Source organism: Perognathus longimembris, chromosome 5 (assembly GCF_023159225.1).
Source record: "Perognathus longimembris pacificus isolate PPM17 chromosome 5, ASM2315922v1, whole genome shotgun sequence".
Classification (NCBI taxonomy): Eukaryota; Metazoa; Chordata; class Mammalia; order Rodentia; family Heteromyidae; genus Perognathus; species Perognathus longimembris.
Genome location: NC_063165.1, coordinates 80,237,863 through 80,265,439, shown reverse-complemented (window position 1 = coordinate 80,265,439; position 27,577 = coordinate 80,237,863). Strand labels below are relative to the sequence as shown.

The 27,577-nt window shown below is 42.0% G+C and overlaps 1 protein-coding gene across 2 annotated transcripts in view; it reads left to right on the top strand.

The window, feature by feature from the left end:
• Nucleotides 1–1,793: 1,793 nt before the first annotated feature.
• Nucleotides 1,794–27,577, top strand: part of Ppm1l (protein phosphatase, Mg2+/Mn2+ dependent 1L) — a 194,446-nt gene continuing 168,662 nt past the window's right edge. For both annotated transcript variants that reach the window (XR_007211080.1, XM_048347183.1), the window contains exon 1: nucleotides 1,794–2,206. Coding sequence is in view for 1 of the 2 variants with exons in the window: in XM_048347183.1 (XP_048203140.1) it covers nucleotides 1,808–2,206 (399 nt within the window). In the remaining variant the exon portion in view is untranslated. The remainder of the gene's footprint in view (nucleotides 2,207–27,577) is intronic.

Below are 27,577 nucleotides of genomic sequence, written 5' to 3'. Positions count from 1 at the left end.
TCTTTTTTTTCCTTCCGGTTATGACGGAAACATTGCCTGTTGTAGAAACACTGGCAAAGTCCTGGAACAGACAATTAGGAAACTGAGTCACATGGGTATCAAAGAGGGAGCAGAAAACAACTTCAACAGACCAGATCAGCTTTCATGGAACATTGAAGAGGGTCGCCACGAGCCCCGAGGAGACAGGAGGCATGAAGCCCTGGTGGGGATGGAGGCCCAAGCCACTGCACAATACCGAGTTAGGAGAGCAAAGCAGACGGAAATCGACAGCAGAAAATGCGAACGGCGTACAGTCGATTCTAATAACCACCGTGACTCTCTACGCGGGCGCCCGTGCCCCCAGCTCCTCTCAGCAGGGAGCAGGGGGTCGGAGCGTCCCGGCTGCGACGCGCCGGACGGGTCGGGGCAGTGCAGCAGCGGGCGCCGGGCAGCTCCAGTGTCCCCGGCCCGGCGCGATCGGGGACCCCCGAAGGCGCTGCAGAGCACGTGCACGGGGCTCTAGGCTCCCCCTCCGATCGTAAGGAAGTTTTTAGGGGCCCCCAGGCCTTCAGTGCTATCTGGGCCCTTCCCGGGGTCCCGAAGGCCTCGGACGCCGAGCGCCCAGGCGGCTGCCCGCAGCCGCAGGTGCACTCGGTCCGGCCTCGGAGCCGGAGGAAGTGCGTCCCACCACGCTCACCTTCCGCACTCGGCCTGCGCTCCGCCGGCGGACCGCACCATCGCGCGGCCTTGGCGGGGGACGGAGGACCGGAGGGAGCGCTCGAGTGCTCCCGCTCCGCCGCCGGAGGCCGACGATCCCCGGAGCCTAACGCTCGACCAGCCTCGGCCACCACGTTGTCGTCATGGGAGCCCGCACGAAAGATGAAGGAGACCCTGGGCGAGAGCCGAGCGCGGAACGCGCGCCCTACGGCCCCCCCCCCTCCGCCCGCCGCAGTTGGGCCAATCCTCCCTGGCCGCCCGCGCGCGCCGGCACCACCTCCGAGCCCGGGTTCTCCGCTCCGGAACGCGCGGGGGCGTGGCTTCGGGAGGGGGCGGGGCCGGGGCCGGGGCGGGGCCGAGCGGGCGGAGCCCGGACTCCGGGTGGGAGCGCGAGCGAGGCCGAGCAGAGCCGAGCCGAGCGCGGGGCACTGGAGAGGCTGGCAGAGCCGGGCCGGCCGCCTGCGGCTCCGCTCCGATCTCACCGCGCCGCCGGGCTCTGCGTCTCCCCGCCTCTGCCCGGGCTCCCACTGAAAACTTTTATTCTCTTGGGCACTCCGGGTGTGTGACCGGGCCGGAGCGCTCGGCCGTCGCCGCGATCCCCGGCCGCCGAGACCGAGCGACGCGCATCCCCGGCCCGCCAGGCTCCCGCGCCCCGCGCTGCCCTCACCTGCCGTTCGCTCCCGGGAACCGGCGGCGGTGGTGGTGGGGGGCACCCCCGCGGCGGCCGTGCGTGCGCCCCGAACTCTCCGGTTCGCCGCCCGCCCGGAGCAACTCAACTCGGTGCCTCTCGCCCGACCGGGACCCGCGGCCGCCGCCGCCGGCGTCGTTGCGGGCTCACAAAGAGCGGCGGGAGGCGGCGGGGCGGCTGGCGGACGGGCGGGCGCGGGCCTGCGGGCCGCCGGGCGGGAGACAAAAGGGGAAGCCGAGCCTCGCCGGCCGGCCGTGCGGGTCCCAGCCCCGCCACCCGCCCGCCCGCCCGCCCTCCGGGCTCCGCGCCCCGCGCCCCCGGGCCCCGACCCTCGGTCCCCGCGGGCCGCCCCTGCCGCGCCCCGCACCCCGCGAGAGCCTTCGGGGCGCGCGGCTGCCGGCGGCGGGGCCCCGGCGGTGATAAATGATAGAGGATACGATGACTCTGCTGTCTCTGCTGGGTCGCATCATGCGCTACTTCTTGCTGAGACCCGAGACGCTGTTCCTGCTGTGCGTCAGCCTGGCCCTGTGGAGCTACTTCTTCCACACGGACGAGGTGAAGACCATCGTCAAGTCCAGCCGCGACGCCGTCAAGATGGTGAAGGGCAAGGTGGCCGAGATCATGCAGAACGACCGCCTGGGCGGGCTCGACGTGCTGGAGGCCGAGTTCTCCAAGACCTGGGAGTTTAAGAGTCACAACGTGGCCGTCTACTCCATCCAGGGCCGGAGGGACCACATGGAGGACCGCTTCCAGGTTCTCACGGACCTGGCCAACAAGACGCACCCGTCCATCTTCGGGATCTTCGACGGGCACGGAGGCGAGGTAGGGTGGCCGCGTGTCTGTCTGTCCGTCTGCCTGTCTGTGTGGGGGACGTCGCGTGGGAGAGGGGCGTGGCGATGCTCTGGCGCCTGGAGAGACGCGACTGTAGTTGCCTCCAACACACCCCTGGATGCAGAACTCTTGGGGGTGGGGGGGGTCCAGGGTCCACTACAGCGGGGAGACGAGAGCCGTCTGAGCACAGACAGCCTGTGACCCAGCAAACGACTGTGCCCGTTTCCCCGGAGAATTCGTGACATTTCCAGTGAACTTTGGTTCCCCCTTCCCCCCCCTCCCCCGCCACAGCTCCGGGTTTCAGCGCCTCTGTTCTAGGGATCGAGTCCGAATTAGCCAAGAAGAAGGAGTATCTGACGCACTCCTAACTCAAGACACTTCATCTGCCGGCCAGGGCGAGACCACGAAGGTGATGGAGCCGTGGCGTCTTCCGATCGCCTGCGCCCGGTGCACGAACCCCCGGGGCAGCCCTGTGCGTCTCCCCCCAACACCACCCCCCCCCCACACTTTGCGAACTTCCCGAGCCCCCACTCGGGCGCCTCGCCGGCCGCGGGGTTTAAGTACATGGTGATGGGGCGGAGACACCCCCCCCCCCCCAGTGGCCTTGGCAGAGATGACGGTGCCCGCAGAGCAGGCGGTGCCCCGTCTCACCCCTGCGCCCTGGCCCACCAGGGCTGCTCCTTACCTTCTTTGCTTCTTGGTTCTCTTGTGTGGGATTCATCTGGGATCAGAAGGTGGGGCGGAAAGCCGGTCTGGACCTTCTTCCACAGGTCTCTTGCACCTGGGGTTCAGATTCCTGGAGGTCAGGGGGAATGCTGGCTCCCCGCCTTGGGCCTGGGACCGGGAGAAGGCTAGTCACCTCATCTCTCTCAGTAGGGCAGTGTGGAACCAAGTTTCATTCCTTAAGATTCCTTTTTATTTATTATTATTATTGTTACTATTATTATTATTGTTACTATTATTATTTTTGGCTTTTAATTGGCTTTTTTCTTTTTTAACCTGTACCACCTCCTCTTTGCCTTTTTTTTTTTTTTTTTTTTTTTAACCATCTCTCCCCACTCCCGGTCACCCACAGCCCTCTGGACTACGGGAAATTCTCCGCTCTCAGACATTTGCTAGCTCTTTGGCCTTGGTTTTGGGTAAACATGAAGACGGCTTTTAATTGGTTATCTTATCTGCATTCTCCACCCACTTTCTGCAACTCTTTTGCACACGTTGACAAACAGGAAAAACTTTAAGTCACTTTTTTTTTTTTTGGTGGGGTGGGTCTGGAGGTGTGGCTCAGTGGTAGATCACCTGCTTAGCAAGCAGAAGAGCCTGAATTCAATCCCCAGCACCATTAAAAACAAAACAAAAGCTAACCGAAATCAATTTTCCATCTAGCCTTTTTATATTCTTTCAGGATGAACGTTTCTCAGTAGTTGTAATTTTGTAATGTTTTGTGAGGTGTGCAAGTCTCCAGCCCTTAACTGGAGGTGGATGGAAAATGTGAAGTTCCTTCAAGGGAGAGATACCATGTACAGGAGCAAAGAGACACCCGAATGACAGGGTTGCCAGCAAGCGTAATGATTGATGAATTTTGTTGACTTGAGTCAGAATGTCTGTATTTTCATTTTATGTTTCTGAATTCTCTGAGGGCGAAAGGAAACTTTCATTTTCTCATTTGTAAGTCACTTAGTAAGCTTACATTTAATATACTTTGATCTGAAAGTAGTTGGTTGATGGAAATCTGATTCTGGTCTTAGGAAGCACAGTTTTACTTTAAAATCTGAATTAAAAATTTAACTTTTAATTGGGAGTATGATGTAATAATAACATCATGAAACTTTGGGTTGTGGTTGTCTGGGTATGATACATTGACATGTTTTGAGCCTGTATGTGTAATTGGATGACTAAAATTTTTTAAAAAGTTGATTTACTAAAATGAGAAACTTGCAGACCCAATCAAGTTTCAAATTGAAAGATTTCCAGTATTATGGTAAACATATTATCCAGAAAGAGCATGGTAAATGCTTTTATTGAACTGAAAGTATTTTACATATACTTGGATTTTCATTAAAAAATTTAAGATGAAAAGATAGTCATTGCTAGCTAAACTATAAAATGCTTTTTGCTGTAGCTTACATTTCTTTGCAAAATAACATTATTAATACCTTTTAAAAGCTAGGTATTCTCTCTATAAACTTTTGTCATTAGTTCATCATCTTTGGCTTTGTTTTAGGGGAAAATAGGGAGCTACTATACAAGGAGTCACTGACTTGTTAGAGGAGTGACACTAAATACTTTTGGACTATTTCCCTTTACTTTTTCTTTATACGCCATTGGAAGCAAAGCCCAGCAGGTAGCTCTTCTTGTGTACTGTTCAGATCCTTTCGCATTCACCAGAGGAGGGTGCCACTGATTTTTTAGTACAGATGACAGTTATGGCCTTTCAGAAAAAAAAAAATCCTGTACTGAACTCTGTATTATTTTTATGCATCTGCTATCACTAGAGTGTTTTGAGGATATATGTAGAGTTTCGTTTTATATGTAATACTTCATACTGCTGAGGTAATTCATAAAATAAATTTCAAGGTCCATCTACAGTTGTAGTGCTTTTTAGATCCAGAAGGGACCTGTACATCCATTTACATCCATTTCATCCTAGTTTTTTTAGATGAGATGCGGAGGACTGAAGAACTTGTGACCATCCTATGGTTTCAAGGTTAATTTGTGGCCTTTGATTTGTTGATCTCTATGTTGAACTACGGGGCACACTGATTTGCCTGTTCACCTAGATTAATAGCACTGTAGGGATATAAACTAACAGACATATAGCATAACTTATAGACTAGAACACAGACAGTTTCATTGTAGTGAGAGAGGGAGACCCCTTACCAAAAATCATGGCCATGGCAAGCTTATGGTATTATGAGACCACAGAGGAGGGGTATTGAAATCAGACTGAATGGCAGAAAGCTGAGGGAAAAATACTGTGAAGGCATCATTTATTGCAAGATTAAAAGAATAGGATTTTATTTTTCAGATAGGATCTCTCAATATAGTCCAATCTGGCCTTGACCTCAAATGAAAGGTTGTATTGCCTTAGTCTCCTGAGTGCCAGTATTACAGGTGTACATCACTCTGCACAGCCAATGCATAGGTTTTTTTTTTTTTGTTGTTGTTGTTTTTTGCCAGTCCTGGCCCTTGGACTCAGGGCCTTAGCACTGTCCCTGGCTTCCTATTGCTCAAGGCTAGCACTCTGCTACTTGAGCTACAGTGCCACTTCTGGTCATTTTCTATATATGTGGTACTTCAGAATCGAACCCAGGGCTTCATGTATATGAAGCGAGCACTCTTGCCACTAGGCCATATTCCCAGCCCTAATGCATAGGTTTTGACTTGAGATCTGCCTTGGTCCCCGTTCTGCTTTATATTTGCTGTGACCTTGGCTAATTGTTTAAAAAGTCTTATCTGGGAGTTTCCTATCTAACATGTTGGACAAATAACACAGAAGGCACACCCTCCTCCACAGTTTTGTGCCTTGGGAAGTACTTAATGGAGAGAAGGGTATGTATGGAAAAGGAAAACGCAGGGACCAAGAAATGTCTTCTGTTGAGGAAATAGTATACAAAAGAGAGAGACTACCTGTGTGGACCCAGCTTTGGTCACTAGAAAGAAAATTCATTAGATAGCACCCCCTCCAGACCAAACCAAACCAAATCTTTCTGTCTCCCTTTGTGTAACTTCCAGAGAACTTCTGATTACTAATTCAGGATTCTATTTCTATGGATGTTGAGAAAGGAGCACTTGGGCATCGAGTTTAAATTTTCTGATTAGTGGAAAGGAATATATTCTCTATGATTAATTAGTAAGTTGGCATTCTGACTTGTACTTTAGTCTCTTAGGAGGTAGCACTAGCACTAGCTGTGCTAGTTCTCGGAACCTATTCAACTGTGGATTGTCTGACAAAAATTGTCTTTGATTTTGTTCTGCTGAAGAGTAGATTTTTAAAAAAAATCAGTGGTGGGGCTTGAACTCAGGGCCTGGGCACTGACTCCTAGCTCTTTTGCTTAAGGCTCTTTTGCTGTACTACTTTGAGTCATAGCTCCAATCTGGTTTTCTGGTGGTTAATTGGAGAGAAGAGTCTCATGAACTTTCCTGCCCAGGCTAGCTTTGAACTGCCGTCCTCAGATCTCAGCCTCCTGAGTAGCTAGGATTTCAAGCATTAGCCACCAAAGCCCAATGTGAAGACTAGATTCTGAGTGTGTGACTTTGTTTAGATGTGCATGAGTTTGTTTTTTTTTAATGTTAGTACTGGGACTTGGACTCAGGGCCTTTCATTTGCTTGGGCTTAAGGCTGGCACCCTACCACTTGAGCTACAGCTCTACTTCAGGCTTTTTGCTAGTTAGTTGGACATAAGATTCTATCAGATTTGTTTGTGTAGGCTGGCTTTGAGCCATGATTCTCAGATCTCAGCTTCCTGAGGTAGGTATTAGCCATGAGCACTGAGCTTGATGCATGTGATTTTTTTGAGAGCTTTGTCTCCATGGAACTGTAGGCTAGTGTCCTCATTTTATGCTCTTAGCATTTTGTGACATTTTAACCACTGTCCTAAGCAGGATAGGGTTGATTATGTAAGTATCTCATCTGTGGCAGGGATTGTTTTCTTCTTGTATAACATATGATGAAAACAATAAAAGGTATGGAAAAAAAATCTCAGATTCTATCAATTAGATAGAGAAAGGTTGTTATTTTTTAAAGTTCAAAAGTGATGTGTAGCTAGGAAAATGATTGGTATTGGGCTCACCTGCAATTTTTATCCATGGGCAAAATGTGTGTGTGTGTGTGTGTGTGTGTGTGTGTGTGTTTAATATTACCTAGAAGAAATACCATCAATCCTTTGAGACAGCTTTGTCAATGTTCATAGTGAAATCTGTCTGGAAGAATGGATGGTTTATGTGCTTTGTATGAGTATGGGTGTTACTGTATAAAGGTCGTATACATCTTGACACTTGACACACAGTTTGGAAAACCATTGCACATCAGAGAAAAGCTAAACTTGAGGTACCTGTCAGGGGATGCATTCCTAAAGCTCAACACTTCCAAGAAACCCTGAAGAGAAATTGCATGTGGAAGATTATCTGAAGGACCCACTCAGAACAGGCAGAGTCTTTATTTTATATACAAATCAGTGGTTCTTAACTTTTCTTGACTACTCATGCTTTTCCTTTGAGAATGTTTGGAAACCACAGACATGGCTCCTAGAAGGATAGACACACATATCAAATTTTGTGCTGGTATTGGGGTTTTACTCAGGGTTTGGGTGCTGTCCCTTAGCTTTTTCCTTCAGGCTGGTGTTTATCACTTGAGCCTCAGTTCCATTTCTAGCTTTTTGGTGGCTAGAGTTACTGATCTCATGGCCTTTCCTGCTTGGGCAGGGCTTTGATTCATGATTCTCAGATCACAGCTTCCTGAGTCACTAGGATTAAAGATGTAAGCTACCAGCATCTAGCGGAAGTAAGTAATTTTTTGTTACTAATATAGTTTGTATAATTTCTTTAGAGTAGATTTTTATAAGTGGGAGTTTTGGATCAAAGGAGAAAGAAGTCATTATTATTGGTGGTAACAGTAACAGTAGGAGCTGATATTTATTGAGTCTTCATGATGTACTAGTCAGTGTTAGAATATTTTATATATATTACTTCCTTTTTTTTTTTTTGCCAGTCCTAGGGCTTGAACTCAGGGTTTGGGCACTGTCCTTAAACCTGTCTGTGATCAAGGCTAGTGCTGTACAACTTGAGCCACAGTGCCACTTCTGGCTTTTTCTGTTTATATGGTACTGAGGAATTGAACCAAGGGCTTCAATGTATGCTAGGCAAGCACTCTACCACTAAGCCACATTCCCAGCCCTCTAAGGGTTTTTTAGATAGTTACTGTATCATTCTCACTTGGTAGATGAAAAAATTAAGGCCTAACATTAAGAAGAATACAAACAATAATACATGCTGGCATGGATGTGAGCAGAAAGGAATACTGATAGTGGGAATATAAACTTGGTGGCGGAAATGTAAACCGTCTGGAAAACAGTATAGAGGTTCCTCACAAATGAAACATAGAACTACCTTATGATCCAGCAATTCCATTCTTGGGCATTTATCAAAAGGATTACAAACTAGGATATAGTAAAGCCATCAGTACAACCATGTTTGTTACAGCACTATGTACCATATGGAATCATTCCAAATCCCCCTCAGTGGATAAATGGATCAAGAAAATGTGACACACACACACACACACACACACACACACACACACAATGACATTTTACTCATCCACTAGAAAGAGTAATAATATATCATTTGCAAAGAAATTGAAGGATCTGGGGAAAATCATGTTAAGTGAAGTAAGTCAGGTCCAGAGAGACAGAGGTTGCATATTTTCTTTCATATGTGGAAGGTAGAATTAGTTTGTAAATAGCTCTTCAAAGTGTTTTTTTGTTGTTCTTGTTGTTGTTTTTTGTTTTTGTTGCCAGTCCTGGGGTGTGGATTCAGGGCTTGAACACTGTCCCTGCCTTCTTTTTGCTCAAGGCTAGCACTCTACCGCTTGAGCCACAGTGCCACTTCCGGCTTTTTTCTATATATGTGGTGCTGAGGAATAGAACCCAGGGCTTCATGTATACGAGGCGAGCACTTTTACCATTAGGCCATATTCCCAGCCCCCCTCTTCAAAGTGTTAACATCTGTTCTGCTTCTTTGATATCAGAACCTTCATCTACAACAGAAATTCCCTTCTAATTATGGCTATTGGCTTATAAAGTTTGTATGGTTAGCGCACCATAGTTAAAGTGGCATAAGCAATCACATAAAGTGATCGAGACTTCATTTTACTTTGCATTATCAACGGCTTGACTTTAGGATAGCTGGTAGGAATATATATGTTTGCAGAATTTTTTTTAGCCTGAAGTACTGACAGTTTATTTATTTTTTGATGACCATGAACATTTCCTAGCACATATGTGATTATTAAGTTTAAATAGCAAAATATCATTTTCACTTTGGTTTATAATACTGGGTTGGTGTGTTTCGCTTGATTAGATAGTAGTCTTGCATTGCAACTCCAGAAGGCTATTTAATAATTATTATCTCAGCCAACCTTGAGTCAAGACTAGGCTTTGGTGATGGTTCATTATAATATTTTTAAGTACAAATCTTTAAAGTCCAAGGTTAAATAAACAAAGGAAGCCATAATTTTCTGAATACTTACTAGAACTATAATACCCATTGTAGCTTTCCTTTGGAATTATAGATTCTCCTTTGAAAAAGTATGAAGCATTTTCAGTAAATGTTTGTGTAGATAAAAAATTATGCATGCAGACAAAGGAATAACTTTCGCATAAAGTAAAAATCTGTGTGATTTGGTCACTTTCTCTGGACATGTTTGATCTTCTTATCTGTCCTCCACCCTTTCTCTATTACTAGAGAATGGGGCTCAATTTAATGAAATATTAGCTAAAAATCTTTTCTAAAATGAGAGAGGACATCTGATATTCTCCTCCTGTTTGCCAGATGTACTGTTGTTACCAGGGGAGGAGGGGACAGCGGGATATTTGCGGGAAGGGGCCTAGCAAAGGGCTCCTTTCGCTGCGCTTCTCTGGGATGCTAAGAACTCTTCGGCTCCCTGTGACTGGCCACACTGCTCAGCATCCATGGTGCTCCCCAGTCACTCCTGGACGCACAGTGAGAGTGGACATCTTATTGGTCCAGCCCCAGCAAAGGCCCATGCACACTGATGCGTTGAATCTGTCTGTTTGACTGTCTAGCTATTGCTATCCTATCCATCTTTTTTTTGTTGTTGTTCATGTGCTGATCCTGGGCTTGAACTCAGGGCCTGGGCACTGTACTTGAGCTCAAGGCTAATGCTCTACCACTTGAACTACAGCTCTACTTCTGATTTTTGGTCCTTAATCGGAGACAAGAGTCTCATGGACTTCATTGCCGGAGCTGACTTCGAACTGCAATGCTCAGATCTCAGCCCCCTGAGTAGCTAGGATTACAAGCATGAGCCACTGGCTCCCTGCGTGGAGATGCTTTTATCTACAGTTTGCTCCTAAGCTGAGCCCACATGGTCTTCAGTAACTTAGAGACACTTGTAGTTTGTTGAGCTGCACATTCTTTTTACTATAGCCATCATAGTATTGCCTTTCTTCTCTTGTCTTTGTGTAAGCTCACAGATGCTGTGGGTGTCTTAGTTCCTGAATCAAAGACCCATTTTTCCATAGCATACCAGGTCAACAAACTTATGACTTTCCTGGAGAAATGAACACTTACTGAAGTTACTTTTCAGTGTTAATAATCTGAATTAACATTCTGGATTTTGGTCGTTATAAATTACAACTCCCTCTACAGGGGTTTTTATACCCTGTAGCAGTAAGTCTGAATATTTCAAACAGTGTTTTTAAATAGGAGGGTTTATATTCGGCATTACTCTTAGTCAGCAAAGTTATTAATCTAAGAAATAGTTTTTGAAAAGAAATTGTCTTAAGTTATGGAATTGCCATTGGGCAGAAACTGTTTTATTCTGATAAGTATGTCTGACTTCTTTTTGATCTAGTAAGTGCTTTCATTTATCCTTTTGATTAAAAATATTAACTTGCAGTCAGTCACTGGACATTTTCAGGCCAAATCATTCAGAATTTTGTGGGAATTGAAACATAGGATTTTTTTGGTGGGGGGCGGGGACAGTCCTGGGGCTTGAAATCAGGGTCTAGGCGCTGTCCCTGAGTCTCTTTGTGCTCAAGGCTAGCACTCTACCTCTTGAGCCACAGAGCTACTTCCAGCCTTTTCCATTTATGTGGTGCTGAGGAATTGAACCCAGGGCTTCATGTATACAAGGCAAGCACTCTACCACTAGTCTGCATTCCCAGCGACCTATTGTTTTGTTTTTAAAATGCCCTAATCTAGTTCAAGGGAAAGAGGGAGTTTCAAGTCATTGATGCTCCTTTTGGAGGAGACCATGTTCACATAGTTCTGGGCTTCAGCGTGAGGTCGGGAGGGAGAGGGAGGTGTGTCCGGAGGAGGAGCTCTGGAGCTGTCTTGCCCTTGCACATGTGCCAGTTTTGCTGAAGATTTTAGTGCTGGGGATTGAGCCCAGGCCTTTGTGCATGCTAGGCAACGTCTCTACTGTTGAACTATAACCCCAACTCTGTTGTCTTTGCTTCCTCTGGGATTTCTTGTGTGCAGAATCCTTGTTCTAATTTCTATCCCTCTCCTGTAAGTAGGATGTGTCTACATACTGAAATGTCTCATACTGAGTGGGGTTGGGTCCCAAGTTGGTCTAAAAGATGACATCCTATATAGTCAGAAGTTCTTTTGAGTCAGGTACTGGTGGCTCACCCTTGTAATTCTAGCTACTCAGGATTCTGAGATCTGAGGATCACAGTTCAAAGCCAGCTAAGGCAGACAAACCTAGGAGACTCTTATCTCCAGTTGACCAGCAAAAATCTGGAAGTGGAAGGACTCCAGTGATAGAACATTAGCCTTGAGCTAAGGGAGCTTGAGGCTCTGAGTTCAAGCCTCATTATCCCCCTCACCCCAGTTTCTCTCAGATGATCTTTCACATTGCCTAGAAATGAACTTGATTTTGTACATGGTTATAAATGTATAATATCCAAAGCAGTGAATATTGAAGAGTAAAGTGTATGTATACAAAATATAGTCATAGTATTTAAAATGTATAAAAACGATATTGCATTGAGAATGGTATCATTTCACTGAAGGTTCTCCATGCTAATAGAATAAGTAATTGAGAAAAATTTGGAGATTTTCTGTGATAGGCATTTTTTTTAGGGAACATTCATATTTATGTGTGCAATCACTTTGAAACAAGATAATCTCAAAGTTCTTAAGAGTAAGATTAATTTAACGTGATTATTTAAAAAGTCAGTTTTACGAAGATAATTACAATGCCATATTGAATGTGTTATTTTTAATCTAAGCGCCAGCCATAGCTTTGGTGCCAGATGGGAATATGGAGCTGGGCACTTGGCCTGATAATTCAAACTCATAAATACATCAAAAAAGTTTACATTTGCTGTTTGTTTCTTGCCTTGAGACCCTGGGGGATTTTATTTTTTGGTGATTTCAGAAGAGAAACCAGATGGGCATTCTGACCTTCTTGGAAACTCTTCTATATTATCTTGGCATCTGATTATTCCTGGCATCTAATATATTATGTTTGGGCCTATCCTGCTTTGGTAAGCGTCTAGTCTTGCATTTGTCTAAGAGCTATAATCATAAAGCAGGAAATAATTTTGGGAAATGAAGCTCATTTTTAAAAGCATCGAACTGATATAAGTAACTGCTATGGAAGAACTCCTTGCAGGTAAAGAACTTGGATGCTAACAGTAGCATTTCACCTGAGAGCCAGAGGCCTACCTCTGGTTGGTGGAGCTACATGGAGACAGAAATTGTTTATCCCCAAAGGATTATTTAATATGAACAGATTTAGACACAAAAGAGGGCAGGCAGGCATGTATTTTGGAAATACTGCTTAAGAGGGAATTCTTTGATGAGTAGACAGAGGGGATAAAAGTGGAACTATCTGAATGCCTGTCCCACTTTCCCACAAGTCTTCCTTTCAGCTTCCCTGGTGGTTTTATATTATGAGGATAAAGATAACTACCTTCATCCTTTATAAAAATTTGATTGACGGAAGTAGATGTGTGGCTCCCGTAGTAGAGCACTAGACATGATTGAAAAAAGTTGAGTAAGAATATGAGGCCTCCGGCTGGGGATATGGCCTAGTGGCAAGAGTGCTTGCCTCATATACATGAAGCCCAGGGTTCGATTCCCCAGCACCACATCTATAGAAAATGGCCAGAAGTGGCGTTGTGGCCCAAATGGCAGAGTGCTAGCCTTGAGCAAAAAGAAGCAGGGACAGTGCTCAGGCCCTGAGTCCAAGGCCCAGGACTTGAAAAAAAAAAAAAAAAAAAAGAACATGAGGCCTTGAGTTCAAGCCCTAGTACTGGCTCCAAAATAATAAAACAAAAAACAGATTGAGAAGATACTATTTTCTATGTTCATATTTTGCCCATTGTCCCAAGTATTCTTCTTCTTCTTCTTCTTTTTTTTTTTTTTTTTGCCAATCTTGAGGCTTGAACTCAGAGCCTGAGCACTGTCCCTAGCTTCTTTTTGCTCAAGGCTAGCACTCTACCACTTGAGCCACAGCGCCACTTCCAGCTTTTTCTATATATGTGGTGCTGAGGAATTGAACCCAGAGCTTCATGCATGCTAGGCAAGCTCTCTATCCCGAAGCCACATTCCCAGCCCCCCAAGTATTCTTCTAAAACTCACTTTACTGAGCAATGACAGACACATACATATACATACATGTATATCTAGTTTTTGATGGTACTGGGTTTGAAGTCAGGGCCTTATACTTGCTAGGCAGGTACTGTATTACTTCAGCAACATCCTCAGCACCATTTTGATTTTGTAGTTGTTCAGATAGTGTCTGGGCTGGCCCATGACCACGATTTTTCTACTTCTGCCTTCCTCATGGGGGGATACAGTGGGCGCACCAGGCCTGGCTTACTGATTGCAATGGTATTGTGCCTTTTTTTTTTTTTTTCCCTTTTGCCTTGGCTGGCCTCTATCCACAATCCTCCTGACCTCCACTTCCTGGATAGCTGCATTTACAGGCATGAGCCACCTTGCTATACCTAACTACATGTTTGCTGTGTATGATCGGCTCCATTTTGTATTGGTCTTTGAAACTACCACCACAGATAAGATGATGGACATACTCATCACAAAGTTTCTTTGTGCATCCTGGTAATTCCTCTCTTCTATCCTTCCTTTGTCCCTTCTCCATCCCCAGGCAATCTAGGTATCCCTAGGCTAGTTTGTTTTTGTTACTGTAGATTAGTTTGCATTTTGTAAAATTTTATATGCATAGAAATATATAGTGTGTATTATTTCTGTCTGTTTTTCCATACTCAGCACAGCCACTTTGAGATCTATATTATTTCATCTATCAATAACCCATTAAAAATAATGGCCTCTCTTATAGTTCATTCATTTTTATTTCTGAATTGTATATGTCTAATTTGTTACTCTATTCACTTGTTAGATACTTGAGGACTTTTTGTTCTTTCCTTGGTTGCATTTTTGGCTGTCATATGTAAGTCTTTAAGGGTGTATATTTTCATTTATCTTGAGTAAATACCTGGTGGATTATCTCATACAGAACAGAAAACAGCTTATTGATAGGATAGAAATACTTTAAAGGAGATTAAAAGTAATCAACTTTTACCTAATTTCTCTGTATATACACACATCTATGCTTGTGTGTATAAATATGCACAGTTATGGAGTTAAAGGAAATAACATTTTAGGAAATATTCAGCAGGAGGAATTTGGATGAAATGAACATTTTCTACCTTTGGGTGCTTTGTGAATCATATTCACAACCCATATAACTTAATTAACTTAGTTAATTATAACTTAGTTAACATGTCTGATAGTTGCCTCTTTCTTATCTATTCCATTGTGGGAAATGGAAGTTGCTTAGTGATTCTCCCTGGGCCCCGCTCTGACTCACATAACTGGAGAAAGATGGACAAAGATTCTATAGGTAGAGGGTCCCATAGGTTGAAATTGTGATTTTTTTTTTTTTTTGGCCAGTCCTGGGCCTTGGGCTCAGGGCCTGAGCACTGTCCCTGGCTTCTTCCCGCTCAAGGCTAGCACTCTGCCACCTGAGCCACAGCGCCCCTTCTGGCCGTTTTCCATTTATGTGGTGCTGGGGAATCGAACCGAGAGCTTCATGTATAGGAGGCAAGCACTCTTGTCACTAGGCCATATTCCCAGCCCGAAATTGTGATTTTTTTGTTTTAGATTAAAATTGCCCTGTCACTGTACATTCTAAGTTGAAAAACATCTTTCCCCTCCTTAAATTGAGTAGAAGTTATGGTTATGAACATTGAGGCTTGCACAATGTTTATGATTTATAATTTAGCAGCTATATATCTGATATAGTATACTTACTACCTTGGACCCATTATTAAGTGTGTGTCTTATGAATGTTTGTCAAATTAATCTTAATGTGGAATTAGAGAAGATTAGCAGGCTGAAGAATTTTTGGTCCTTTCTCTTGTAGCTTGAGGCTAATTCAAATACTTTCTTTTAAAATATCTTTTATTTTTTTATTATTATAAGGTGATGTACAGGGGGGTTACAGTTACATAAATCAGATAATGAGTACATTTCTTTTTGGGCAGTGTCACCCCTTCCCTTGCTCTCTTCCAGTTTTTCCCTCCCAGCCCCCACTCAAAAGTTTTATAGTTCATTTACAACATAGTATCTAGTGACCACAAGAGTTTTAATTGTGGCAGAAAACACATAGCAAAATTGACCATCCTAAGCACTTAGAGTATACAATTCAGTTAAGTTTATTAATGCTACTGTACAATAGACATTTAGAACTATTTCATCTTGGAGAACTGAAACTCCACTGTTGAACAACTCTTCATGTCTCCTTCTGCACAGCTGGTATGGCCCTATGGATTTGACTCTTACAGATACTACTTGTAACTGGACTCATTCATTACTTGTCTGTGACTAGCTTACTTCAGTTAGCACAATGTCCTTTAGATTCATTTATAACATGTGGCAGAAATTTCTACTCTTTGAAGCTAAATAATCCATTCATTACATTTGTTGATTCATTTATTTATTGATACTTTGAGTTGTTTTTATCTCCTGCTATTGTGAATAGTGCTGCTGTGATCATGAGTGCAAAAATATCTCTCCAAGATCTTTTTTTTCAACTGTTTCGGATATATAGATGGAAGTGGGGGATTGCTAGATGACATGGTAGTTTTATTTGTTTATTTATTTTTTGAGGAAGTGCTGTTTTCCATAGCAGTTGCACCATTTTGCTCCTGGTAATATTGCACAAGGGTTCTGATTTTCAAGGTATGGGTTGGTTATATTCTATTTTTTCTTTTTCCTTTTTCTTCTTGTTGGTTATCTGGCTTGAACTCAGGACTGGGCTCTGTCCCTGAGCTCTTTTGCACAAGGCTACCTCTTTACCACTTAGAGCCACAGCTCTACTTCCAGTTTTTTTTTTTTTTTTTTTTTTTTTTTGGCCAGTCCTGGGCCTTGGACTCAGGGCCTGAGCACTGTCCCTGGCTTCTTCCCGCTCAAGGCTAGCACTCTGCCACTTGAGCCACAGCGCCGCTTCTGGCCGTTTTCTGTATATGTGGTGCTGGGGAATCGAACCTAGGGCCTCGTGTATCCGAGGCAGGCACTCTTGCCACTAGGCTATATCCCCAGCCCTCTACTTCCAGTTTTTGAGTGGTTGATTGGAGATAAGAGTCTCACAGGGATTTTTTTTCTGCCCTGGCTGCCTTTGAACTGTGATTCTCAGATCTCAGCTTCCTGAGTAGTTAGGATTATAGGTGTGAGCCACCAGGACCCAGCCTTGATTTCTTCTATAGAAGAAACATCTCTTCATGGTTTTAGTATAAATTTTCACTATTTAGTACAGTTGAGCATCTTTTCCTATGTTTCTTGGTCATTTGTATTATTATCTTTGGGAAACTTTTATTTAAATTCTTTGCTAATTTTTAAATTGGGCTTTTTTTTGTTGTTCTCTCTCTTTCTGTGTGTGTGTGTGTGTGTGTGTGTGTGTGTGTGTGTGTGTGTGTGTGTTTGTGTTTGAAACAGAATCTCATTATATTGGCCAGGTTTGTCTAGAACTTGCTATGCAGCTCAGATTGGTCTTGAACTCTTGACCTTTGTGCCTCAGCCCCTAAGTGCTGGGATTACTGGTGTGTGCCAGGACAGTATAACAGTTCTTTATCTCTTCTGAATATTAGCTCCTCCCATGATGTGATTTACATATTATCTTTTTTCTTTTCCTTTTGTTTTTTGCCAGTCTTGGGGCTTGAACTCAGGACCTGAGCACTGTCCCTGGCTTCTTTTTGCTCAAGGCTAGCACTCTGCCACTTGAGCCACAGCGCCACTTCTGGCCATTTTCTGTATATGTGGTGCTGAGGAATCGAACCCAGGGCCTCATGTATACGAGGCAAGCACTCTTGCCACTAGGCCATATCCCCAGCCCCTTTTCTTTTTCTTTTTTTTTTTTTTTTTAGAACTTTTAATATTGGTATGATTTTTTAAGTTACTGTTAGTTTTAAGGAGTTGCACAAAGGAGTTACAATTTTGTAAGCCAGGTCGTGAGTACAAAGCTTCCTGGGCATTTTCACCCATTCCTAATATCGTTATAATTTTGGACTTAGGAAAAGTTGCAAGTTGACTGTAGGTTTAAGAATCCTTTTCAAAAATACTTAGGCAGAAGTGTTTCAGATATTTGGAGTTTTTTGTATTTTGAAATATTTGCCTAGGTTTATTTATTTATTTATCAATTGAGCATCTTTAATTTAGAATCCCCAAATCTGAAACCTTTTGAGTGTTGGTGTTTTAAGGATTGTAGCTTTTCAAATTTGGGATGTTCAGCTTGCACAAGGAAGTCCCATGGCCCTCTGTTTAGAGTCACCTACTGTTTTCCAAGGAGCATCTGGGTTATTTGACATTGTATTAAGCCAGGCAGTGAGAGAGATAAAAATATAAACACATGCCTGTATGAGCATGCAAAACAAATAGGGATGTTTATAAAGCAACATGTACATGAGAATAATGCAGGTAGGAACAAAAGTGAGAGGAGTGAAAAGTCAGAATAACTCCCAAGCTGGGGGACTAGTGGCTCACACCTGTCATGCTAGCTACTCCAGAGACTGAGATCTAAGGATCACAGTTCAAAGCCAGCCTGGCAGAAAAGTTCATAAGACTCTTCTCTCCAGTTAACCACCAAACCGCTCATAGTAGCTGAGGTTGGCGGCTTTTGTACTTAATTGCCTGGCTTTAGATCTTCGCTCTATCATTTCCTGATTGTGGACCCTTTGCTAAATGTTTTCATCACTTTTTTTTGTCCTTAGTTTCTTTATCTGAAAAATAAGAATGACTATAATAGAATGGAATCTAAGGCTTTGTGCTTGCTCGGCAAGCGCTCTCCCTCTGAGGTAGCCCCCAGTCCAGTTTGATTCTCTTTATTTTTCATCCTTGCAATAAGCCATGTGTCAGAGTAGGTGGAGGAGCTTTGCTTTTCTTCCTCTTTGTGAATGGGATTTAGATTCAGCTTTGAACCAAATAATAGATAGTTATGTTTAGCCAGACATATTTATGGGGTACACACAGTCCAGTTGTTTTTTGAAATGTAAGCCTGTGTTTTCTCATTTTAAGATAAAGTATATGGATTAAGGATAAGCACAGGATGGGAAAGATTGGGGAGAATGATAGAAGAGGTGACAGTGATCAAAGATGCTTTGTACCCATAATCTGACTTGTTGAATTGAAACCCCTTTGTACAACTACCTAGAATAAAAGATAAAGTATATACATAGAACCTGGCCTCAGAGTGCTTTTTTATTTTTAAAGTGTTAAGTGTCATCATATCATTATTTCTCTTAAACTTGGTGTTTTGGTTTAGTTAACAAACCAGTGGATGAAATGTTCCCTCTTCATTCAGCAACTTCGTTATTTATTTACGTACTTGCTTTTTATGTAAGTACACTTCAGAATTATACAGTTTACTGAATTTGTACAAATTGAACACAAGCGGGCTGGGGATATGGCCTAGTGGCAAGAGTGCTTGCCTCCTATACATGAGGCCCTGGGTTCAATTCCCCAGCACCACATATACAGAAAATGGCCAGAAGTGGCGCTGTGGCTCAAGTGGCAGAGTGCTAGCCTTGAGCAAAAAGAAGCCAGGGACAGTGCTCAGGCCCTGAGTCCAAGCCCCAGGACTGGCCAAAAAAACCCAAAAAACCAAAAACCCAAAAACAAATTGAACACAAGCAACCAACATTCAACTCAAGAAACAGAAGGTTACCTGTATCATAGAAGCTTTAGTCATTGTTCCTTTCTGGTCACTATCCTTTAGTGTCATCTGTAGCATCTCATGGGCTTATGTAAACTCTTAGTAGCTCTGGCTGACCAGTGCAGCCTTAGGATGACCTTCTTATGAACTTTTATTTTCATTTGCTTTTTGGAAAGAAATTTCAGTCCTGAAGGTGGTTAAATTTGGACATGGAAAGACTGAGTGATCTCGTAGGTATTTCCTGTCCAAATAGGTAATGTGTTCCTGGCTTTGATTTATCCTTAGTATAGAAATCCATTGAAGAAAAAGTGTCCATTAGACTGGAAGAAAAGGACATGGCTCAGCTGCCCAGGCTTTTAGATGCCCTCTCTGAGAAGCATTCCCCATTGGCAAGAGCGCAGGTCACACGAGAGAAGTCCTGGGGTGGAGGAAGGCTGCACTGTGCTGGGTGCCCTGCTCTCCTGGGATCCAGCTTCTAAGCGCTTGATTGGAAGTAGTAGAATGGGGTGTGTTTACCTGTTTTTGTCTGAGCATGTTTATAAAGCCGGTGGTAATTTCTCCACAAGGAAGTTTCTCAGAGGAACACTAAAGTTTTGGGGCTTGAATCTGAGGCCTTTTATATATTTTCTTTTTAAAATCAAAGCAAAGAGCACACTGATTCTGATTCCTGTCCCTCTTCTCCCCTCCCCCCAACTAGCCTGATTCTCTCCCCTCCCAAAACTAGCCTGATCTTGTGTGTGTTGTTTAGCTTCCTTTACCCAGCTCTGGCTGCGTTAAAATACTGAGCACACATTTTAGAATGTTATTACTCAGGTGTTTTGTGTGTGTGTGTGTGTGTGTGTGTGTGTGTGTGTGTGTGTGTGTGGTCATGGGGCTTGAACTCAGGGCCTGGATGCTGTCCCTGAGCTTTTTTTCCCCCTCTGTTAAGGCTAGCATTCTACCACTTTGAGCCACAACTCTACTTCTTTCCTGGTCAGTAATGGAAGATAAAAGTTTTATGGACTGTCCTGCCTGGGCTGGCTTTGAACCATGATCCTCAGATCTCAGCCTCCTGAGTAGCTAAGATTACAGGTGTGAGCTACCAGTGCCTGGCTCATTACTCAGTTTTGATTATTATTTTATTTCTTTGTGGTATAGCTCACATACCATGAAATTCCTGCTTCTAAAGTGTACAACATACTGTGTTTTAGTATATTCATAAGGCTATACAGTCATCAGCAGTATGCTATTTTAGAGTACTTCCTTCACCCCAAGTAAAACTTGTACTCATTAGCATTTTTTTGTTCTGTTCATTTAGTTTTGTCAAACAAATGTTGCCATTTTTATCCTTATTTTAGAGAATTTTTTATTCCAGAACTATCATAAATACCATGTTGATGGGCACCATTACAGGACATGAAAGGGGATGGTACATTAGTCACAATCACTTATCAGATTTTCAATGGGTATGGATGACAGTGGGGTTTGCACAAAACTGAGCATGGAGAGGATGTCTGACCATGTTAAAAATCATAGCTGGTCTGTGCCTGAAAAATTTAGTGGTTAATTAATGTGTGTGTGGAAATGCCACAGTGAAACCGTGTGCAACAAATATATGCTGATAAAAATGTAAAAAAAAAACTTGCAAAACTGGTGAAAGTGAACTGAACACCTCAGGGGGGGAAAGGGAAAGGGGGAGGAGGGAGGGGGGTATGAGAGACAGGGTAACAAACAGTACAAGAAATGTATCCAATGCCTAACGTATGAAACTGTAACCTCTCTGTATATCAGTTTGATAATAAAAATTTGAAAAAAAAAGTAAAAAAAAAAAGGTTGATAAGTCAGTTCTGCTGGTCTCTGTGAAAAGGTTTCTATTAATTTATGCATGCATGTAGTTAAAAATGTACATAATTAATTTATATTTACATTTCTTGATTTCAAGAATTAAATTTGTTTCTAAACTGACATGATTGACTTCCTTAAAAAGCTTCATTTTCTGTTAGCAACCAGATTCATGTAAGGACTAGTGGTCCTAACGAATTTCATAAGACTCTGTAATGCTCATATTACATTCCATCCTCTCTAGTTTGCTGAGTAATAAGTGAAGGGGGTAAGATAAATAATAAATTCTGACAAAAACTGGGAAGGCCTTTTCTGTTTAAATAACAATGGAATGGGTTAATTGGGAACGAATGTGAAAATTGGAAAGAAGGTGGAGAAGATGGAGTGCATGTAGAAGGGCTGTTAAACAATGTAAAACTTGGTTGCATTATTTGTGGAGGCTCAAACTTGTGAAGGTTAAATACCATAATTTTTCCATTTGTTCTGCATTTTGATTCTGAAAGAAAGCTGGCTTTGCCCATTTCTTATTAAAAAACTTGTTGTAAATCCAGTTGTCTAATGAGATCTATATGAAGTTAGCTATGTCTGTATGCCCTTCTCCCACAAAATACTGTATAACTAGTGTGCTTGTAGTAGTTAACTCCACCATCTTTGTAGGCTAATGAAATTGTGAGTCACCCATTTATATCTTAATTTCTAATCATGTCAGTTTTTGAATGGGTATCTCCTTAGCCTGCTGATTTCTTTTTCTTTCTAAAGAAAGTGGGTGGAGAAATTAATTTAGACGTTTGTTTGCAATAAAAAGAATTCATTTTACTCTCGTTAAAAAAAAAAAAAAGCTTCATTTCCACTAAGCACCAGTGTCTTGGGCCTGTAATCCTAGCTGCTCAGGAGGCTGAGATCTGAGGATCGTGGTTTGAAGCCAGCCCAGACAGAAAAGGCCCTGTGAGACTCTCTCTAATTAACCACTCAAAAAACCAGAAGTAGAGCTTTGGCTCAAAGTGGTAGCCTTGAGTAGATGAGCTCATGGACAGCGCTCAGGCCCTGAGTTGACACCCCCCCCACTGAAAAAAAAGCTTCATTTCCATTTGATTGTGTTCATAAATTGATTTTGTTGGATTGAAATCCTTTTGTTCAACTACTTAAAGATAATAAAAAATGTAAAAAAGCTTCATTTCTATTTTCAAAAGGTTTTGAACTTGTCCTTTTACAGTTCAAAGGTGATTTGTACCATTAAAAAAGACTAAACATCGGGTTGGGAATATGGCCTACTGGTAAAACGGTGCTCGCCTCGTATACATGAAGCTGTGGATTCGATTCCTCAGCACCACATATATAGAAAAAGCCAGAAGTGGCGCTGTGGCTCAAGTGGTAGAGTGCTAGCATTGAGCAAAAAGAAGTCAAGGGCAGTGCTCAGGGCCTGAGTTCAAGCCCCAGGACTGGCAAAAACCCCAAAAAAGTGTCCTGGATTTTCCTGCTCAGGCTGGCTTTGAACTACCATCCTCAGATCTCACCCTTCTGATTAACTAGAATTACAGACATGAGATACCAGCAGCCTGACTTAATTTCTAAATATACTTTAGATATATTTATTGAATTTATCATTGGGTAATTTAACAATTGATAAAAAGAATCTTGGAAAGTTTTGCTTTGAATGGTCTTCATTAAGATTAGCTATAATCTTTCTTAAAAATTACCTTGGCCTCTGTATGGGCTAGTCGAACTTCTGAGCAATTATAGAAAGGTTCATACTTTAAGAGCAGGGGTTGTTTATCAAAGGCCAGAGTGGGTCCAGAACCCTTAAGAGGCCTCTGTGCTCAGAGCAACTTTTATACAGGAAGGGTCCAGGACCCAGTGACCCCCAAATTTACATATGCATCTTTTCAGGCATAGATATGGTCATCTTGGTGATACTGCCTGCACTTCAGTTGTATTTATCCATTTTAAAATAACTCTCAGGAAGAGAATGCCGTTTATTGTGTTTTATGTATAGACATTAAGGCATAAAGACATCAGAGTTCTGTGGATGTAAAAACAAGTCTGTGGTTGACTGGATTCACTAGCAAAAGTAAGTAAAGTAGTCTGACCCTCTGTCTGAAGATCAGATGCCAGTTCATTTTTTCTTTTGAATCCAAGTTTTCTGTACCATCTCTTGGAATTTCCCGAATGCCTTTTGTGACTCTAAGAATGTACACAACTGCTACAATAGTCAGCTATTGATTGAAGACATATTTTGTAGCTAGAAGAGGTAGAGCAGTAACATTTTTGATGTATATGTCAATATTGGGGCTTGAACTCAGGGCTTTATACTCTTGCTTGGATTTTTTGCTCAAGGGTGTACCACTTCAGTCATAGCTCCACTTTGGCTTTTTATTGGTTACTTGGTAATCAGAGTCTCACAGACATTTCTGCTTGGGCTGACTTTGGACTGTGATTCTCAGATCTGGACCTCTGAGTAGGAAGATGAGAAGCATGAGCCACTCAGCCTGAGAAAAGTAACATTTTTAAAGATACTAAAAAGGATTTGGAAAAAATCCTGAAGTTTGGATCAGAACTGTCTAGGAAGACTAAATGTGAACTTCTAAGGTAGGTTGCTTATTGCCTAAACCTAATAATGGCTTTAGTTTGCTTAAAAACTGAAATACAATGTTTCATTCTGCTAGATTAGCTTGTAGCATGTTCTTATTTTCAGAATATTTAATAATAGATTAGTTGCCTTTTAAAAACTATAACTGTCGACACACAGACACACACACACATCTACAGACAGGCATATGTGACTGTATTTCCACTGTGTTTTTCTTTTCTTTTTGGTATTGAGATTTGAGCAGGACCTGGTGGTATGCTTTGCAGACCTCCCACTACTGAGCCTTCTCCTCAGCCTCCCTTCCCCCTGCCTTAATACTCTCCTTGTCTACCGTGTTGTTCTATTCACGTGTAGTACCATTTACTGGAGTTATGTGGTATTGGACTGTGAGTTGATATTGATAATGGAGTGGCTAAAGTTTCAAAGAGCCCTAGCAAGCCATCTTTGACTGTATGAATAGTTAATCAGGAATAAGAGTGTCTTGCAGAAAACACGGGAGCTTTAATGGATATTAGATAACAGGCACTATTGAAAGAGAAAATAGAAAAAGAAAAAGGTGCCCCATACACAGACAGTGTAAAAAAGACAAGAATTTTTAGACTATGAAATTGACCTTTCAGAAATCCAGAATGGAATTACCAAAGTTTTTTTTTTTTTAAATAAGCTTTGTTTTCCTCTCTACATGCTGCTTCTCTTAAAGGCAAATTCATGTCTTTATATATGTTATCTTGATGAAACATTAATTTATCTCAATTCTTATTGTGCTCTGCTACAACATAATAAGCACTGAATTTTGAATAGATGCATAATGAGCTGGCTAGTTGAATGTTAAATACTTTTTTGTTGTTGTTGTTGTTGTTGTTGTTGACAGTGGGGGTTGAACTCAGGGCCTGGGTGCTGTCCCTAAGCTTTTTTCTCTCAAAGCTAGTGAATTATCACTTTGAATCACAGCACTCCCCCCCCCCCTTTTTTTTTTGCCAGTCCTGGGCTTGAACTCAGGGCCTGAGCACTGTCCCTGGCTTCTTTGTGCTCAAGGCTAGCACTCTACCACTTGAGCCACAGCGCCATTTCTGGCCATTTTCTCTATATATGGTGCTGGGGAATCAAACCCAGGGCTTCATGTATATGAGGCAAGCACTCTTGCCACTAGGCCATATTCCCAGCCCACAGCACCACTTCTAAAAGCTTCTTTTTATTTGCCTTACTTAAGGAAAACTTGGGAAAGTGAAGAAAAGATATGCTGATCAACTCGGTAGGTCTGGAAAGACAAAAGTAGTGATTGTCTGGGAATTAATCAGCTAGGAAACTACTCTGACTACCATATCTGGGTCTGTGCTGGTTGCTGGAAACTTCCTGAAATTCTGGCATCACAGGTAAAAAGTTGAAGACCATTGTCAGGGAACAGGATTTATTTCATCCAGTTTATTTTTTTCTTTGTGTCTCATCCAAAAAGATTTATAAAATGTTTGCTTACTCTCATGTGCTTAACCACTCTGTTAGGTATTCAAAACCTGTGATCACACCATTAGAACTATGTCTCATGATGGAAGTAGCCCCATTTTCAGAGGAGAGAATTTTTAAATGTGTGGTTCCTGGAGCATTTAGAAGGTTCTAAATAATTTACGCTTAGTACATAAGAAATAATGAATTATTTGAAAAGAAAGATTAATTATATTAAAATTATAATTAAATTTAAAATTATAAATTAAATTATATTAAAATATGTAATATAATTATATTATATTGTGATTTTTAATATTGCATGTCTGATAGTAAAGTGCAAGATTCTCTAGTTGAAAATGTTCTAACTAGAAATTTCAAACTGTGTGAATACTCAATAACAAAATTACATTTTCCTTCTACCCCAGATCTCTAAACTCTTTTTCCAGAGGGAACAATGATTATAAGTTTCCATTTTATTTTTTGAATAATTTTAGCCTGGTCAAATGCTTAAGCATGTACAAAAGCGTGCGAAAGTGTTCTGTGACTCTAGCTCCCTTTTCATAGAAATTAGAGCCTGCCATGTAATTCCTCTGTACCTTGCTCTATTTCACTTCATATGCTTTAGAAATTAATTAGTTAATTGCTCTTGAACATCTTATGGAGTAAAAGTCATTTGTTAGTATTTTTATTTGTGAACAGTGTGTGTGAACCATATTTCTATCACCTTGTTTTCTTTTTTGATCAAATTGTTAGGATTCTTTCCACATAAAAAATTACCATATGTCTTATGTGGTGTTAGTATATTTTTGTAGTTTCCTATTTGTCTTTTGATGTATGACATTTTTGTCTTTGCAGATTGGAAAAAAATCTATGCGTTAAATTTAGCATTTATTTTCATTTTGGGATTTTGTGTCTTAGAAGCTCTTTCACAGTACGATATGATGAGGATTATTATTTTCTTCTGTATATTAATGAATTCACTATTCTTACCTTTGATCTATCAGAAATATGAGAAGCAAGCTAGAAATTTCATTTTATTTTTCCAGTTCACTGTGACAGTCCAGTTTTTCTACTCTTTGAAGTTCAGTGATAGTGTATAATAAATTATTTTATATAAGGTCTATTTTTAAAAACCTGTTTTCTATTTAATTGCTTTTCATGCACCTGGTACAAGCAACAAACAATCTGTTATTGTTGCTATTATTATTTAAAATCTCTACCTCATTACTCCCAAACATTCAAAAAATTAGTAGAATTATGCATTTCTACAAAGAAGAATTTACTTATGTATCTTTTTAGAGTTAGTGCTGTGTAAGGCTTCAAAAATCTTCGTAGTTATTTGAGCTATTATTAACCTATTGATGAAATTTATACTGATAAATGACATACTTGTATGTTTGACACTAATTTTCTTTGTGTAAACTTAGAAAGTCATTTCTAACATTTGAAGTTTTTCCAGTACCCTCATTCCATTTAGCACACTAGAAAATAGGCATGTGTCTTTAATTGTAATGTGTAAAAGTGTTTTATTAGGGTAAAATGTAGCTCAGGTCTTGGTAAATATATACCAAGTGGACATAATTTGTGGTGGGTAAGCTGACCAGGCAGAAGCAGCTAAGCCAGAGGGGCTGAGCGACGTTTTTGTCGGGGCTCTGTTAGTGTCGAGGGTCACCTTTGGGAGCATAGATTTTGGAAAACAGAAGGATGGATCTTGCAATGTAGAGGAAGTGTGGGGTGAGGGATATTATTGTTATGAAAGCTTTCTGAGGGCTCCATTACCCAGAGTGCTCTCTGCCACTGTTTCTTTGTGGAGCTGGGACACAGTGACAGAGTCAAGCTATAGGGAAGTCCTAGAGGAATGACAGATGCATTGGGACACTGGCCATGTCAGGCCACTTAATGGTCAGCATTTAGATTATATCTGTATCTATCTAGGTCTGATCTATATGTCATCTATATCTGTATATTTCTCTCTGTATATATACATATATGCAACTTGTATTTTCTCATCTATGTTAGTTTTAAAATGTGTTTTTTCCTTGGGAAGGAAATTGTTGCAAATTAGGTTATTCATGGTGTGTGTGTGTGTGTGTGTGTGTGTGTGTGTGTGTGTGTGAATGTGTTTGAGTATTGGGGCTTAAATTCAGGGCGAGTGTTGTTCCTTAGCTTTTTTGTTCAAGGCTAATGCTCTACAACTTTAGCCACACAGCTCCACTTCTGGCTTTTTGGTGATTAGTTGGAGATAAGAGTCTCATGAGCTTTCCTGTTTGGGCTGGCTTTGAACCAGGATCCTTAGATCTCTACCTACTGACTATCTAGGATTACAGGAGTGGCCACAGGTGCCCAGCTAAGATGAGGATACTTAAACAAGGGCCAGATCTGGAGAGATCACTAGGCTACCTTTGGAGTTTGATATAAAATAAGTTTGAAGTTTTCTTAAGCTTGAGTGTGTGTGTGTGTGTGTGTGTGTGTGTGTGTGTGTGTTGTGTCTGTGTGTCAGTTAATTTATGGCTGAACTATTTTTTTCAGTAATAGTCTAATGTCAGCATGCACTCAGACAATATTCCTAATACTGTGCTTTGGGGGAGAA